This window comes from Motacilla alba, chromosome 2, assembly GCF_015832195.1.
Source record: "Motacilla alba alba isolate MOTALB_02 chromosome 2, Motacilla_alba_V1.0_pri, whole genome shotgun sequence".
In the NCBI taxonomy this organism is placed as follows: Eukaryota; Metazoa; Chordata; class Aves; order Passeriformes; family Motacillidae; genus Motacilla; species Motacilla alba.
In genome coordinates, this window is record NC_052017.1 from 119,008,012 (window position 1) to 119,025,855 (window position 17,844).

At 39.5% G+C, this 17,844-nt stretch overlaps 1 protein-coding gene across 1 annotated transcript; it reads right to left on the reverse strand.

Moving 5' to 3' along the window:
* Window positions 1–625: 625 nt before the first annotated feature.
* Window positions 626–15,971, reverse strand: TRAM1 (translocation associated membrane protein 1). The gene is made up of 11 exons (XM_038128242.1): window positions 15,672–15,971; window positions 12,777–12,840; window positions 12,075–12,196; window positions 11,756–11,872; window positions 10,796–10,854; window positions 10,282–10,366; window positions 7,537–7,607; window positions 7,343–7,447; window positions 6,650–6,793; window positions 5,615–5,775; window positions 626–2,126 (listed from the first exon to the last, which is right to left on the reverse strand). Exons 1-11 carry the CDS (start codon window positions 15,792–15,794, stop codon window positions 2,053–2,055), a joined length of 1,125 nt encoding a protein of 374 aa, XP_037984170.1. The 5' UTR covers window positions 15,795–15,971; the 3' UTR covers window positions 626–2,052.
* Between the last annotated feature and the right edge of the window lie 1,873 nt (window positions 15,972–17,844).

The window sequence follows — 17,844 nt, forward strand, 5'->3', positions numbered from 1 at the left end:
GGTTTACAAGAAATAGTTTGCCTTAGGGAAACAACTATTAACAACCCTCAGACTCCTATAAGTCTTGAAGATCTCAAGAAGTACCTTAAATGACCGCTTCATAATTTGTTCCTCCTTTATGATTCTTTCAGCCCCAGTACAACCAGATATCACAAGCAAACTGATTTAGAGTCCAAGCACCAGACTAGATACTTAAAATTTACCCCCTTTGGCTTAAGGTACAAGTTGAGAGCAAGGCACACAGAATCTTTGAAGGTTCTTCTAGAAACATCAGACACAAAACATGGTTTCAAACAACAAGTATATAATGCACACGAGTCTCAAAATTTCCGAGTTCCAGTTTTCCAGTTTCATGGTCAGGTTGGACAGATGCACAGTTCTACATGGGATGTCACAGGACATGGGATACCTACTTCTACTGAAGCAGACTGGGCATACTAGAGGGCAAACTGCTCCAGAGCTCTCAAGCTAAGCAACTACAAGTCTGCCAAGTCCACTTCAGGAGCTGTGAACCAAATACTTGGGAATTGTGTCTGTAATCAGCTGAAACATGTAACAAATTATACTGTAAGAACTCTAAACAGCACTAAACAACTGAAGAATGGATAGTTGCTTGTAGTGAGGATTTTGTACTAGAACGTTTATTCTGAATAGTAAGCAATTGAACTATAGAAAATACAGAATGCAGATTTATCATTTTGTTTGGTATAGACTCCATTATAATAACAGTTTTTAATGAAAATTATTTTATTTATCAGTTTGATTGCTCATAATTACTCCTTAATCAATAAGCAGTTCAATACTTGGGTTAACTTGATAGACTAATTCAGCAACTTCTTCTTAGGACTGCAGTAACTGTCTCACTCATTCTCAAGTGAAACAGGTTGAATTATACCCATTACAAAAGTGTACAGAGGAAACATTATCTGCATAATAAACTGGAAAACTAACTGGACAAGGTTTCACGTTGAATACAATTATGAAAGATAATGGAAAAATTCTTAAATTTAGATTTTTCCAGTTGCAGCAGAGGTCACAATAAATCAGTTTTAAGAAGCTGTAGCTTTTAAATATTTTTTCAAAAAAAATATATAGAAGAAATCAAACTATTTCCTAACAGAGGTGAAACAAAGCAAAGCAGTTAGAATAAAGGAATGTTTCTCATCACTTGATCCATTTATCTAATTCTCTCTTCATGGAGCATTGATAGCCTCCCAAAACAAACACAACACATTGTAATAACCTCCACCTGTAAAATCAGACAGACAAGTTTTCAAAGAAGGTCCAATGCACACCAATTCTCCAAGATACATACACTTCAAAAGCACAGACAGAAGTGGACAGTGCTACTCAAATCAACTCTTTCTATGACCATACACGCTCCCTTCTAATTTTCAGGTGCTAAAAGCTATATCTCAAAAAGGCGTTGTGCTCCTTGTAAGAGATTTCTAACCAACAAACAATAAGACTCTGCAACATTTCCAATTAGTTCAGTTTTGTTTTAATGACATGGGGCAATTCTTAGAGCAGACATTGTGCAGCTATAGTAACTACCAAAAAAAAAGAGGTCTATTGGTGTGGTTTTGGAATCCCAAACTGAAATGTAAATTTGAGTCAAGGTAATTAACTGAAAACCCAGAGTATCTGAATATGCATTCAATGTTTTTACTTCAATTTTGCAATATTTTTTGAGGAACTTGGAAAAAGTGAAGTTGGTAGAACAGTATCACCAAGATTACAAAAACTGGAAGGAAATAATACACTGCAACAGTGATCCTCATTAAGTAAGTTACTTCATCACAGTAAATATTTAAAAAAGTGTCAATGTGTTTTAAAAAGTGTTGAATCCTCCCCCCAAGTATTTGAAGAGAGATAAACCTTTTTCCTTAGTCAAAATGGTTTTTTAAAAAAAGTTTCTCAAAACAACAGCAATAATCAAAAAACATGAATTGTATTTTCTTTAATCCATAATATCTCTAGAGCTGAAGGGCCATCCATGTAAAAAGCAGATTCTTTGGGGACATTAGTCAATTAACTTAATAAAACCCAGTTTTACGAGGATTTATCCTTCCTGCTGCGAGGTGAGTCTGCTCCATTTGAGGTCACTGTTCCATTTATTCCATTTTCTGGAAAAAAAAAAAGAAAGCACTTTTTAAATACAGTGAGATGCTTTATATTTTATTAGATTTTTGTGGGTCCTACACAAACAGCCTTTAACTTCTTTTTTGATGTACCTTCTTTGTTAAACCTCTTAATTATCATTCAGAGAGCAACAGTATAAAGAAGTTTTTACCAAGTGCAATATTTAAAGTTTACTACAGTAAATTCCAGTTTCCTGATGTGGCCAGACACTGAAATGTGTCCATTATATACATCTAGACTGAAAATCAAGACCAGTTAGGATATTTTAGAAGACATTCTGTGAAAAATAAAGTACAACTTGAAGACGAGATGAGATGGTTCTGTGAAATTCTGGAGACAGACTATATACAGAGTTCTCTGCTACAGGTCTTAATTATTTATCTCACCTACCTCATAATTCTTGCTAAAATTATGCTGCTTTGCTTACCTTTACAAGCATTTGATACATAGAAGAAATCCTTTATACACAGATATACTCACAATTTTTAAAGCATACACTTTAACATGCATAACTCATTTACGTTATGATGAAGATATTTACATAGATAAGACAGAAGTAAAACACTAGTTCAGATTTGCAATGAGTATGTGTAGGTGGAAAGAGCTCAAGATCAGGCACCTATCTAAGAACACAAAGGTACTTGAGATGATAGTTTGTCCTTACATTTAGCTGTTTATTATTTCTTATTTATGTTATAGTCTCATAGGTAGTGAGTTTTTAGTTTTTTACTAATAAGGTATAAAATGTTAACAATTTTTTTGTTTTAAGGTTAAACTATTTAATTAATAAATTATACTTAATTATTTTCACTTTTAATCTAATAACTAATTACTTGAAATCTGCAACACGGACTTTTTTGTCTAATTACAAAACACTATTTAAATTTAAGAAGAAGGAAGAAGAAGGATTAGTTTTTGCTTTAAAGCTTCTATCTTGTTCTATAGATATTTTTATATTTTAAAACTTTAAATTCTAAGTTTTTCACCTTGTGCTATTACACACTTCTAATTAACTACACACTTGTGATCCTAGTGTTACCAATTAATTTTGGAAGCCTTCTCCACAGCTTCAGATCAAATGTAGTGCTCTCCTGGGAGTTAGAGTGTGTCAGCACAGAAAGTCTAAAATCCTCACCATCCACTACTCCAACACGCCCTTTACTCAGTTTCACCACAACCAAGGAAACAGATGTTACCTGACAGTAAGAGTATTCATAAAACAGATCTAAAGAGCACAGTGCATAGCCAGCTACAACGCTTGCAGCCTAACATCTCTGCTCTGACTCATATCACTCTGACTTCAAGCAACAGCTGCTGGTTTTTTGGGTGCTTTTAAACAATTATTATATATACATTCATATATTTTTACCAAGGACTGGTTAAACTGATTTTTTTCCATCCGCAGCTGTGCTGAAGGTCACTAGAGTGTGGACAGTCTACAAAAACAACTGTTGGCCTTCCTCTTTTTCCCACAACACCCAAATGCTCCCATTTAAGCAAACAAACAACAACAACCAAAAAAAAAAGTAACAATGACAACCACACATGAACATGAGAGCAGACACAGGCCCAAAGAGTCAAAGTCTGTTTGAGCACATATCTGGCTGTAAATGACACTACCATTTTAAGCCTACATAAGGTGGTCTTTGGATATTGCTGAAAATGTTTGAATTGTTTTTAAATTAAGAAACTTACAAACAATTAATTAGACCCAAGCCAGCTATCTGAAATAATATTTTCTTAAACAGTTCAGGTAAAACAAAAAACATGAATCAGCACATGGCTGTATACCCCACCTACATCACCAGCAGGATTTTTTACTGTTATTTATTTCTTGCTTTTGGCATAGACTAAAAGTAACACATTTCATTGTGCCCTGGCTCTCAAAAAAACATTCAGCCACACACACACAAAGTAAGTGTTTTAAAGAGTTCAATTGCATATATTACTCCTTCAAAACCACTGCTTTGCTGCATCCCATGCAAGTGTTCGGAACAGAAAACAGAACAGGAGTATTCAAAACAGAAGAATTTGAATGAACTGAGTTCTTTTATGTTCATTTCAAATAAGGAATACAATGAATACAATTCTTCAGTGTTCAAGACAGGCACAGTTTAATTATTTTGTGAATTAAACCACAACTCAAATTAACTGACTTTTTCACTATTTGTTTATCACTTGCAAGTCTCCATTGAAGTAGGGTAAAACCCAGCAGATTCACTAAACTACATGAATTAAATAGATTAAGAGATTTTTAAAAAGCTATTTCATTTCTGACTCCCTAATCAAGGCATATATTTTAAAATTATTTGACATAAATTACTTAAATTAAAAAAACCCCTCCATATTGAGAAGGCCATGACCATGAAGCTCAGATTAAACAGGACACTTACATAAGAAACTACCTTCACTCAATTAAAAAAAAATTCCAACTGTATTTTCAGATGAAAAAAAATCCAACACTACACAAAAGCCAAGTTGTGATAATTACAAATAATTCTAAAGGGAGTGCAGAAGCAATCTTAAACACAATTTTAATAAAAATAGAAACTTGGGAGAAATAAAAAAATTATTGGTCTCCCACCACAAATCTCAGTTCTCAGTAAAAATGCTCTTGACATACACTACTTTCAATATACCAAAAAGTGGAACAGGTTGGTAATACAAAATTGGGAGCAAAGGATCGCGCTGAAGAAAGCTTTTGAAACAACTTTGGCCATTTCAAAAGAGTGCAGTTATTCAAGCTAGCAGTTAAATACATAGGAGTTGAACTGTTGGTGCAACAGATATAATGAAGTACAGGGTTTTTTTTTTTTAAGAGCACATAATTTTTTCTTGGAGGAAAGAGCATTCTGTTCATCTTTCATACCCTTTCCACAAAAAGGGCGTGACATAATTAAAAAGTCAAACCTAGACTCTTTAGTTCATTTCCAAATGCTTTGACACAGGTTTAGAGCAGTAAAGTGTTATTACCTTTCCTTAAAGAACTACCAATTTCTGGTTTTTGTAAAAACAGCCCAACACAAAACTTTTAACTGGGTGGATCATCAAACCATCTCTTTGCTCTAACCCTCAGAATTCTGGGGCAACGAAAAAGAAGCTTGAAATCCACAGCAAGAAAATTGTACAAATGAATGTCTAAGAGAAGAGATCTAAAATTGCATCTGTTCCCTTTAAATAAGAGAACAAAACACAAGCATGACACATTTTGTTCAAGTAATGAAATTTAAGAGAAAAAAATATCATGCTGCATTAATGAAAAACACCCCAGTAATTCCTTTATTTGGGCAGTTAGAAAACCCAACAATATATAGTGGTTTTTCTTAAAAATGTATTCTTTCCACAGTAATATTCCCCAGTATTGCTTCTCTAGCTGAGTCATCTCACTCACAAGTTAAACACAAAATGCTGCTTTAGTGACCTAAAGTTGGTTATGAGAAGTCAAGGGAACAGAAAAACTGAAACTACAAACCTCTTTCTTTTCTGGAGGTCTTTCCTTTAGCTGATACAAACTTCTTTTTCACTGACTGAGGCTGAGAAGAAGAATGCTCTCTCCACCTCCGAAGCTGGAAATTAATGAACTTCCACATCATAAATGCTTGGGTCATGCAGATGGAGGCCAGCACACTGATTCTAGAAACAAATAATAGGTAAACTTTCATCAGTAAGTTTGCCTCATTATTCAAACAGAAAAGGAAGGTAGAACACCTCAGGATTTTTGGCAACTTCCACACCCCCTCCTCCTGGTAACATCTATTTTCTAAGCCAAGAGTTCACTTGCATAGGGCAACACTGGGCTTAAGCACAGATGATCAAAACTAGATAGAGAGTGATAGTGAAATCTTTGCCCATCAAAACTGGCAAGTACTAGGTTTCTTTCCAGCTGTATTTCTCAGAATTACTCTCAGGGCAGCAGGTAGTAACAGCTGAAAATGGTTCAAGAGATTCTTGCAGCTCAGAGTATCAGTTTTGCAAGGTAATGCTGACATTGTCAAAGTTTCAATAACTTCTTTTTCTGCCTTTATAAGAAGGCCAAGCAGTTGGATCATGCAGCAGCAATAGGGGCCATAAAAAAGGCAGAGCAAGAGGCAGTAATCTTCAAATGATACCAAAGCTGCTCTGAACACAAATACCTTGACCTCTACTGACAGCAATCGTATTTAGAATTCCATTTACTAACTTTAAATATTTGAAAGTAGTGTCTGTAATTGGATATTCCTATCCAATTCTGCTGGTTTGTTTTTTTTTTTTTTTTGGTTGCTTGGGGTGTTTTTAACAAAGAAAAGAAGAGTAACCAGTTACAGATTTCACAGCTATAGACTAAATTCAGTCAATTCATTTCACTGTGCTTTACAATTTTCTTACATAAGTTATTCCTATTGATCCCATTGGTTGCATGCAAGCACTCAATCATTCAGAATTACTGACATTAGTACCATACCACTTACATTGTGCATTTAACACAGCTTACAGCACATGCTTAAGAACTGTTCCAGGTTTACTGTACCTAACAGCCAGGATATTAAAGTTCCCAGTACTGAAATTCAGCTGCTGATCTTCTGCTCTTGCCAGTCCAAAGCCAAAAGTGAGGACTGAGAGAATCAAGGTGAGAAGCCTTCCCAAAACAAAAAGAACTGCCCACAGTGAAAATCTAGAAATAAAAACACCACAAACACTAAATCAACTTTCCATTCAAAACACATGCACTAACAATGCAAATATTTACCTTTCACCATGCAAATTTGTATGAAATCTAAGAACTTACCTAAATACATGATTTTGCACCTATCTTGAACGCATCTTGTATTATGTTATGAAAACCGATTTCAACTCAATGGAAAGTGCTTTCCAGCACTATTAGAACAAAAGCACATTTTTTGTTCCTACAGAGCTGGCTGTATTAGCAATCTATCCTGTATCTTTCTCTACAAAACTTAAAAAAAACCCAAACCACATTAGTATACACTGAGAGATTTTATTTCATTTAATACTGCTACTAATATTTACTTAAATAGGCTAAAAACAAGGTAGAAAATATACTGATGGTTTAGAAATATAAGTACAAGCACTAGTCTGGACAACTGTGGTTGCTTAAGAAACACTGTTTGTTACTCCCTAGTAATTTTGGTTTCTGGTTAGTTAAATGCAAAAGGCTCTAAAAGAAGAAATTACAAGAATTTTAAAGATAAAGACTATTTACCCTTTCTGGTATTTTTCATCACTGAAGTAGAAAAGACGGGATATGTGGAAAAGAAATTCAACGAAGTAATGCAATACCAGAAGAACAAGTCCAAGGTGGGTCAGACTATCAAGACAAATAAAACAAACATTCAGACCTTTTGTTAGATATTTAAGGCAGAGAATGGAGCCAGCAAAAGTTTACAATTTACTTACTTCAGGAGATAGGCTCCAGCAATATGAAAGAGGTAAAGTCCAATGTAGACAATCTGGCGAAAGATATCTTCCTATTTGGAAGAAAAAAGTGGCCGTGTGTTATACACAATGTTACACAGTATTGTACTGTGTCATCTGTTTTTACAAACTATTCCCTACTCTTGGAAAGTCTTCTTGGTTTATCAGCTACCTTAACATGGCCTGGTTTGGCACTGAATCACTCAGCCTGGATCATCTATCTCCACACATAACTTACTGCTCACTTACCAGTCATATTCAGTGTCTTACATATGCTACTGTGAGAAAAGGCATCAAACACGGAAAGATGCTTTTAAAAAGGATCCACTTTTATTTGTTATGACCACTGTGATTTTATACAAGTTATTACAATACTTATTTTGTATGTATTACATCAAGATTATCATCAGATCCCACAGTTCCACATGTGTGCTGCCCATCAAATTGTCAGATTGCTACAGAATAAAACAACAGCCTACAATCAAAATGAAAGGTTTTCCAAGTGTTGACATCAACTTTAAAAATTCAAGGCCATCCAAAATTCTGGCACACTGTTTCTGGCAAATGCAGAGAAAATTGTTATTAACCAGTCATGCTAAAGCACATGGTCCCACTTTAAGTGATGCTTTAGTGAGCCTTATTAAACTGAACACTTCATGGAGATGAAATAATAAAGAGGAAGACACACAGCACATGGAAAGCAGATTGTGCCATCTGTGAACAGAGGTACAACTGAACTATGCCAGATCACAATAAAAGTCTCTTTTGGAGTGGTAGCAGAGTACATTCAGTTGTGCTTAAGAAACTCCTTTTTGGAAAGATTCTCTAAACTTCAAGCAAGGATCTTTAGCTTTATCTTCTAAAAAGGGCCAAAAATTTTAGTCTTACAAGAGCTATACTATGTAATTCAATACTCAATATCACATCCAACAAATCCACAGAATCAAACATCACACTCATAATACATAAAGAGAAAGACCTACTCTATCTGAAAGAAAATGAAAAATTGGTTATTTTAGATAAAGACACAGTAAGTACTAATGGTCAGTTCCTCCAAGCACAACCAGGACCAGCCTACAACACTTCAACTTTAGAACTGAGATAACATTTAAACAGCCCATGCTGCCTGCTTAGACAAACTGTCAGAGACTGCAGGCCTTGTGGAATAATGCACGAGGTATACGTGACTATAGAGGAACCAGAGCTGAGAAGTTATTTCGTTTATGTCAGCAAGACCGATAACTAGACCTGAGTAAAAGCAGCCAGTTTGTTCAAGAGAAGGAATAAGGCAAGTAAGCCAAGATAGCAGAGGTTAAGCTGTGGTTGAAGAAATATCAACTATGTTAAAACAAATGAACCATCACTCTTTAAACTTAATGCAAAAGTCAGAGGGCACAATTTCAAGCAGCGATCAAGTAAAACACTACTATTCAACACACAGCACTTAGGCCACTTGTGACAGCTTTCTTGAAGTTATTTTAAGAAAAATCTGCACGCTTGGCTGTGAAGTCAAATTTGGAAGGTATCACTAGCACAATAGGGGAACATCAGCTGCAGTGCATCTGCAAAAGAGTATTCATACTGCATCTGAGCAGCACAAAAACAGTGCATCTTGTTACTGTTTTACTAAGCCTCTTCTAGGCTCCTATGGTTATGTAACACCTATGTTTCATTTTCTTGAATAAAGCAGAACTGGCAACAGAGATGCAGCCTAGTCACAGAGCAACAAGAGCCAATGGTTTGGGCTCAAAGATACCTTTGTAGATCACCTAGTCCAACCTCTATACCATGGACACCTACCACATGAGCAGTTTGCTCAAAGCCCCATTCAGCCTGACCTTGAACACTTCAAATGAAAGCACATCCACAACTTCTCTGGGGGCATTGTGTTCCAGTTTCTCACCATCTACATCATTAAGAATTTCTTCACATCTACTTTACCTTTCAAAACCTTCTAAATCTACTCTAAACTCCTTCAAAATCACTGTTCCTTGTCACTACAGACCCCAATAAAAAGTCTCTCTCCATCTTTCTTATAAGCCCCTATCAAACAGTGAGAGGCCACAATAAGTTCTCCCTGGAGCCTTCTCTTCTCCAGGTTCAACAACCCCAACTCTCTCAGCCTGTCTTCACAGAAGGGGTGCTCCAGCCCTCTGTCCATCTTCATGGCTCTCCTCTGGACCCACTCAAACTGATCCATACCTTTCTTGTGCTGGGGACCCCAGGGCTGGATGCAGCACTCCAGGGGCAGTCTCACCAGAGCAGAGCAGAGCAGAGGGGCAGAATCCCTTCCCTCAACCAGCTGGTCACTGCTAGTTATGCAGCCCAGGTGTATTTTTGGGGTGCAAAGGTACATTGCCAGTTCATATCCCATTTTCATCCACCCATTTAAATGTTATTTAAATCAAATCTCAGACTTTCATACTCCTTTGATATACAGAATTATTCACAGTTTATATTCTACACCTATATCACGATTCATGAAGCAGCTGTGATTTCTGTTCAGACTATCAATTCTGAGAAACAAAGGGGGAAAAAACCCCCAAGAGTAGAAAAGAAAATCTCACAATCACTTGCTTGAGGGAAAATTCTTTCCGTGGATGAGAAACACTAGTAATTTTTATTTACACAACAGATATTTAGCAATTTTACTGCAATTAGGATTTAACTGTAAAGAAAGAAAGCCATCATGCTCTGGAGTTCCTCCCATTTACATTTTGAACTTACTTTTTTAGTTTTCTGAAAGTACAGTTCTGGAAAAGCATGAAACCAGTATGCCAACTGTAAGATGTAGAAAAACTTCATTTGAAACCTGTACAATACAGCAAAAATTAAAGAATGTTATTTACTATGAATGAGCTTAAAATATTTCAGAAGCTTCTAGAGAACTCATTTTATCACTGTCTCTTAAAAAAAAAAATACAGATCCTTCATGCCAGCCAAATCGAAACTAATGCCTTTAATAGTAACTAATAATTAAATCATTCAGACAAAGCTTGCAAAAACAAAGCTTGCAGAAAGCTTGCAAGAACTTTAATTCTTTAAGTAACAGCCTACATAAAAAGAACTTTGTATGCTACAAGTTGTCAAAGAATCAAGCCCACATAAACACAACCAAAACTACATTAGTTACTCATATAGTTTTACAAACCCCTTATTCTACACAGATTGTACATGACACACCCGAGGCTTAAAACACTCCCTCCTCTCCCCCAGCAACCCTCGAAGGAAGAGGCCTTACGGAATCAGGGTGTGCGGATAGTCCCTCCACAGAGAGGTTGGATCTGATATATAGTTCTCCTAAAAAAAGAGAAGAACAAACAAAAACCCCAATAAGATGTTACCTTCTAGTCAGAAAGAATGACTGGACGTACATATATGCATTTATGTATATGCACAAGTGCACACACAAAAAATACTCACATATACATACACAAGGAAAAGCTGCAGATCCACAAATTTTCTTTTTAAAAAATCCCCAAGAAATCACAAATAAACAAAACCAAACCAACCCAGAATACAAATCCCCAAAACAAAAGACAGTTGCGCTGGCTTAAAAAAGTAAAAAGCAACCAAACAAATCAAGTGATTATTCAAGATAGAATGTCCTTATGAGATGGAAATTATTCCAGGGTTACTACAGCCACAAGTCTTCTCTTGTAAACTGCTGACAAACTTTGAACTTAGAACTAAAAGAAAGAAAGGTTTTCCAGGAGTTATTATGTTAAAATAAAATAATAAATTACTAAGGGCACAGACTTGCCTTTCTATGAGCTAAGCTCATACACATCCAGCCACTAGCAAAGAGTATGTCACCTAAAAGCACACAGTGACCTGAGGTTACAGCAGTCTGTCATATACCCATTCCCTAAGCTCCAGAATGCTATGTATGGTGTTTTCGAAATATTTATTTTATGTTAATAAACCAACACCAAAAAACCTACAGAGAATTAAATACCATAATAAAGTTAAATGGTTTTATCTTATTCAGTTTGACAGTTAATCTACTCAAGACTGAGCAACAGTAACACTACTGACTTTGTACTCAGTTATGACTAAACTCACACAGAATCCTTAAACTTTCCCCCACTTTAAAATTAAAACCAGCTAAAACCAGAAAAAGAAATCAAAACCGTATTTATCATCAACATAAGTGAATTTTTTGAAATATCATAATGAAACAGAAGAGAAGCATACTTACAGAGACAAGAATACTCGTTCCCCAAACGCAGGAGAAAAGGTAGAATGCACTAAGTTGCCCAGACTCATTGAACTTGCTATGCTTTGTTTTTGAAAAGTGCATTTTCCTGTTAATTTTCTGAAATGAAAGTCCACTGTTATTTATATGCTGCTGTACTTCACATTTATTTAGTGACTGCATTAGAGTACCTTGAAGTTTTAATGCATGTTTTTACAGTTAAAAATTTTAATGCAGAAACTTACTTTTAAGTTAATAGTCTTAAAGTCTAATTGCAGCCCAACAATTATCTTGATGAAAGGAATTAATATTTTGTACTTACATCCAGTACATACTCCTGAATTATAGCATGTATGATTATTGCTACAAGCATGTAAAAGAAAATTGTAGCCAAGTCTTTGATGCCATAGTAATAGAGAGAGATTGTTTCTGCAGATTGTTCTTCTAAAAGACAAAGAGAATTAATTGTTAGACACCAATACAGTTTGATGGTTCATAAGTTTATTCTCAGAGTGAAAAGTTTCAGACAGAAGTAGCTTGTAGTCAGCTGAACAAATAAAAGTCAAATTAAACAGTTTAGTGACCTAGTTGATGGTGGCAGTTTATAGTTATCTTCTCCATCACATCATAAACTCAATTTGACTCTGGAAAGATGCTATAAAACTTAAGTGCACTTAGGAAGCTTATCCAAATACACTGAAAGTGGACAATAAAAATATGTTAAATCAACACCCCACTCTGACTATTAAAAATTATCACCTGCAAAGCCAGAGTAAGAATTCACGTGAACTTATCTAGCAGTCAGACGGCGTTTCAGCACCAATGACAAATCCAGCAGAACAGAAACATTGTCTCTAACTTAAATAGTGAACGCAGTGTTTTAATAAAAAAAAACGGGAAATCCTTGAAAGCTGCTCGTTACCTATTGAAATTGAGAGGTTCCCTTCCTGACAAGTCCAGGAAGCAGGGCACACTAATAATGTCTGATACACTGTCTCCTAAATAACCTCTGAAAGATACATACCTGTGGCAGGAATGGTAACATTATACTGAAGTGTAACAAAAATGACGGCTGCTTTTGCTGTAATCTAAAAGAGAAAAAAAAAAAAAGTGCTGTAAATTCTCATGGAAATAAACTACATTAAACTGAAAACATTTGCCCATAGTTTTGGCAGCCTTGCCCAGCACGTTTGTCTCCTCCCAAAAAACTGAGCGACTCCCATTATCTCACCGCTGCACCTGACTTTCCAAGGGCAGCACACGCGGCGTGATCTCTATAGGTGTGTTTACAGAATGCTCAACCTGCCAAATGAAAGATCCTTGAAAATGTTACTTAAATACAGCCTTTCCTACAACACTAAAATGAAAGCACACGCTACAATTCTGTCTTTAGTCCATACTGTATTATTATATTAACAGAATGCACAATATCATGGAGTTCCTACACCATGATGCATTCAGCAGCAGCAAAGAATAAACTTTATTTAAAAGTACTTTTCTTATTTGACAAAATTTGGAAGTCAGTTATCATATTCATAAATCTGTGGGTGATCTGAAAAATGTGGACAGGGAAGAAAAAAAAAGACATAAACAACAGAAAACAATTTCAGGCCAGTGGGATACCAACTCAGTACAATTACCATTCTTTTGACCCTGGGGATCCTTTGGCAAGAAGCATAAAAGCAAGAAGCATAAAAGAAATTAAATTAAATTTAGCAGTAGTGGTACTACCCCTTTATGATGAGCTGTAAGAAAAACCAGAATGAATAAAAACAGTTCAAAGAGAAGATGTCCTAATGGCTTTTTTTGAGAAGTGGGGTGGGGATATTCTAAAACCCCCAATATATATGATGGAGTAAAAGTTATTTGACAAAAATCAGAAACTTATTTTTTACTATAACACATCTTCATCAAATCCCAACATGAATCAACATGCCCTAAATGAGAGGAAAAAGTAACTGTGCTTCACCATATTCATGATCAGATGGTTTCTCATAGCTGTAAAAACCCAGCATCTATGTGGCAATTAATAGGGCTGAGAAAAAACCCAAGCTCCTTAAGTAATCCTGGAAGGATATACTGAGGATCTGAAGATAATGACAAGGTTACTACTAGTATTAATTATTCACAGGAAGTGAGTTTTTTTCAAACCAGTGCTTTGTCAACAAGCCCTAGATTTTCTATGAAACCCTGAATACGTGGCAGAATGTTCAGACCATGTAACTTCAGGGAATCCAACTAGTTTGCTCAAATTAGCGAAGTTGCCTCGGGCTCCCTGTTCATCAAGGGAGCCCTCAGAGGACAATTCGAAAGAGTACTCAATTCTGAACAGCCCTTTGAAGGCTCTGTCAGCTACTCTCAATATTAGAACTGTACAGGTCAGGCAGTGTAAACACCTGACCATGCCAACATTAACCACAGCAAGTGATTTCCTGTACCTGTATCAAAGCATTTAAAAAATTGCAACATACCACATCTGTACCAACAATGACACATGGCCTTTTTACACTGGGTTAGAAAACACAGCGGGTTAAAAAAAAACTAGAAACAAAAGAATTCAGCACATTCAATCCCTCAAAACCTCTAACCCTACCGGGAATACTGTTAATACAGTAAACCTGATGTAGGCACAAAAAGAAACAGTTTAGGTCTAACTCTTTAACTTCATTCCCCAGGAAATCATGTAACACTTGTCTTGGTGATTTTTCATAGCAAACCCAAAAACAACGGTGTAGCTGGTCTGCCCTGTTTTCACTTTCTATATATGTATGTATGTATGTATCTATCTATCTATCTATCCATCATCTTCCTAACTCCACTGGCTTTTAGTGCTGAGCTGTACCAACAGCTGGATGAAACCATCCTGAAAACCATGACCGCAGATAGGTCCACAACCCTTAACAAATAACTGAAATAAATGTCTGAACAAATGCCTAGAACACAGAAAACATTTAGTCAACACCGTCTTAATTTGACGATCAGTGATCTTAGATCACTGATAACGTTTTGGCAGTCACATAGGTGAGTTACCTTTCCAGCGCCAAAAAGGCGCGGTTTAAAGCATCTGCATTCAACATGGGGGCCCAGAGAGCGGAGGGCCTGCGGCAGGGCCGGCCCTCAGGCCGGAGGGAGAGCTCCCCTCCGCCGCTGCCAAACCTCGGCGCATCTCCGAGGCGGGAGGAGGCGAGGGTGCCCAGCCCAGGAGCGGCCGGGAGCCCCGGGATGCTCCGGGGGCGGGGGCGCGGGCAGGGGGACCCGAGCGGCGGCCGTAAGGACACGTCACCGCTGCTCTCCCTTCCCTCCCCGCCGCGCCGCCCGCCGGGAGCCGTAGTGCCGGCGGGGCCCGGCGGGGCCGCGCACACAAAGAGCGGGGGATCGGCTGTCGCGGCCGGGCCTCGCCCCCCGCCCCCTCCCCGCCGTGCCGCGCACTCCTCCCTCCCTCCCCGGCTGCCACGTAACCCCGCCGCCCGCAGGAACTCCGCCGCCGCGGCGGGCAGCGCGCCGCCCCGCTCCCGGCCCCGCACGGCCTCCCGCCCGCGGCGGCGGGGAAGCGGGACCCGGGTCCTGGCGGTAGCCACGGCTGCGCGTGTCCGAGCCGGGCCGGGGAGAAGGGCGTTCCACCCGGGGTAGCGGGGATGTGCCGCGGGGAGGGCGCCAGCGGCGGTTCTCGGGCGGTGCGGCGTGGCGGGGGTCGGCTCCTGTCCCCGCGTACAGCGGGGCGGGCGTGGGCCGGCGGGCAGGTGCGCCGGGAGGCGGCGGCGCTGACCGGGAGCAGCCGCAGGGTTCCGCCGCAGCCCGCACAGCCTCCCCTGCTGCCGCGGCACTCCCGCGCCCTCCCTCCCCTCCAGCACCGAGAGCCTCCGGTGGAGTGGGAGGAAGCGGGAAGAGGACCCCCGCGGGGGCGTCGGTGCCGCCTCACCTCGAACATGAGCCCCAGCAGGAAGATCATGGCCATGCAGGACACGATGTCCGCATGGTTCTGCACGATGAACTCGTGGCTCAGCACCGGCGGGTTCTTGTTGCTCTTCTTGCGGATCGCCATGGCGGGCCGGGAGCTGGGCGCCGCCGCCGCCGCCTCCCCGCTGCCAGCACAGCTCCTCTGGCCGCGGCCAGGAAGAGGCGGAGGGGAGGAGGCGGCCGCGCAGCCGGGGAGCGGCAGCGCCGCCGCGGCGCTTCCCCCGCCCCGCCGCCAGCAGCGCCCCTGCCGGCCGGCGGCGCCTCCGCCCGCGCTCCGCCCGCCGGGGCGGCGAGGCCAGCGCCCGCCAATTCAAACCCACCAACCCGCGGCGCGGCGTGGCCGGGGCTCGCCAGCACAGGCGAGCCGAGCCGAGCCGAGCCGAGCCGTGTCGTGGCACCCGGGCAGCAGCGCTGGCAGAGACGGCCGGATGCTCGCTGGCGGTAGCCCGAAGCCCGCGCTGTGCACCGGCCCAGCAAAAAAGCCCAACCCAGCAACAGAAGGCTCTTGTCAGGTTAAAACGATGAACGAAGAGGTCTGAGAGATGAACGCTGATCCAGGCTGAATTCAGAGGTCCTTCAACCCTCGCAAAATTCATGCTATCTTAATTTGTTATAGTTTCTGTTAGGCAGATACTCCCAATGGATATACGGAAAAGAAGTATAAAGAAACAGACTAATTTATAGCCGAAATTTAGTGTCAGAATGACTTTCGCTGACTGCAGCTTATGAATGAATACAGGGCAAGAAATTAAGGCATAGCTATTTGGTATTGCTTTGCTTTGCCAGAATTGAGACTGTGCACCAAATTCATTGTGTGAGCTGTTTTAAAAAGGTTGGTTTCTTCCAACTGTATGGAGGAGTGTCTCATGGAACAGATTGATCAGGGTAAGACCAGGTTTTTCAACTAAGAAACACCTTCATCAGCTGTGTAGATGCTCACAGATTTTCTATGAATTTATAACGAGACAGCTATATTTGGTGTCTGGAGATGATCTAGGACACTTAAAAATGCAGAAAAAGCTACAGAAAAATTTCCTTTTACAGCTGGATTTTTTTTTTATTTTAAGTTTAAACAGAAGGAGCTTTCATATTTTAGTCCCAAGATGTTTTGTATTCTGGAAATGCCTTAATTCCCTGACTACCAGTATTGTGCAAATGTAAAGTAAGCAGGACATTATTTTAACAATATCAATGTGAAAGTATATCCCTGATTGCATACAGCATAGTCATGGATGGAACATGCTGTACCTCTGAAATACACTGAATTGGAATAAAAATTGGACTCCATTTTGCAATATAACTTTGCATCTATTTCCCACCTCAGGCTTAAAAGAAATCAGGTCATCTCATCTCCACAGAACATAACAAACAGGACTGAAGTGGGACAAGACATGCTTTCCTCAGGCTTTAATCAGCAAGTGCCTGGCTAGATATCCTGTCATACAGGCCCTCAGTTTCAGCTGGGCCGCTTGTCCTGATGGTACACTGTAAACTGCTACACTGAAATGGAAAACAAGGCAACCCGTTGCCTCATCCGAGGCTTCCACACCTTCCTTTTATCAGGAGTCTCCCCTTTTGCCACATGAATTTTTGTATGGCACTTCAGGCAAAGCGGGATGGTCAGCCCTCAGTCTGCTGCTTGCCATGAATGGCTGGTCTATGTTTGCCATGTTTCCTTCCAGACATCTGTATTTTCCAATGTGAGGCTTCAAACGGATCACATTTTTTAGGAAGTAAGTTCCCTACAATCTGAGTCAGAGGGAGTTTCTAGCATCCTATCACAGAAGCCACCATGATGTGCATGTATGTCCCAAAACCTTCCCAACCAAACCAAATACAGCGTTTCAGGTGGCAGGATTGTGGAGACTTCAGCAGGAAGCATATTATGACACAGTAACAAAACACAAACAGCTTCCTATTTGGGAACTCTTCCTGAATTTATGTGTCATCCAACATGCTTGGAGATAGAGCCAAGAACAGTATTTTAAAACAAATATAAACAATCAAATCAGCAAGGAACAAAATGGAAAACTTCAAAAAGATGATACCTACCTAGGTCTTAAATGTAATAAATGTAATAAATGATGCTGCTTCTCAAGACAGGATCTTGAAATTAGCTGGCAGGAAGGCTAGAA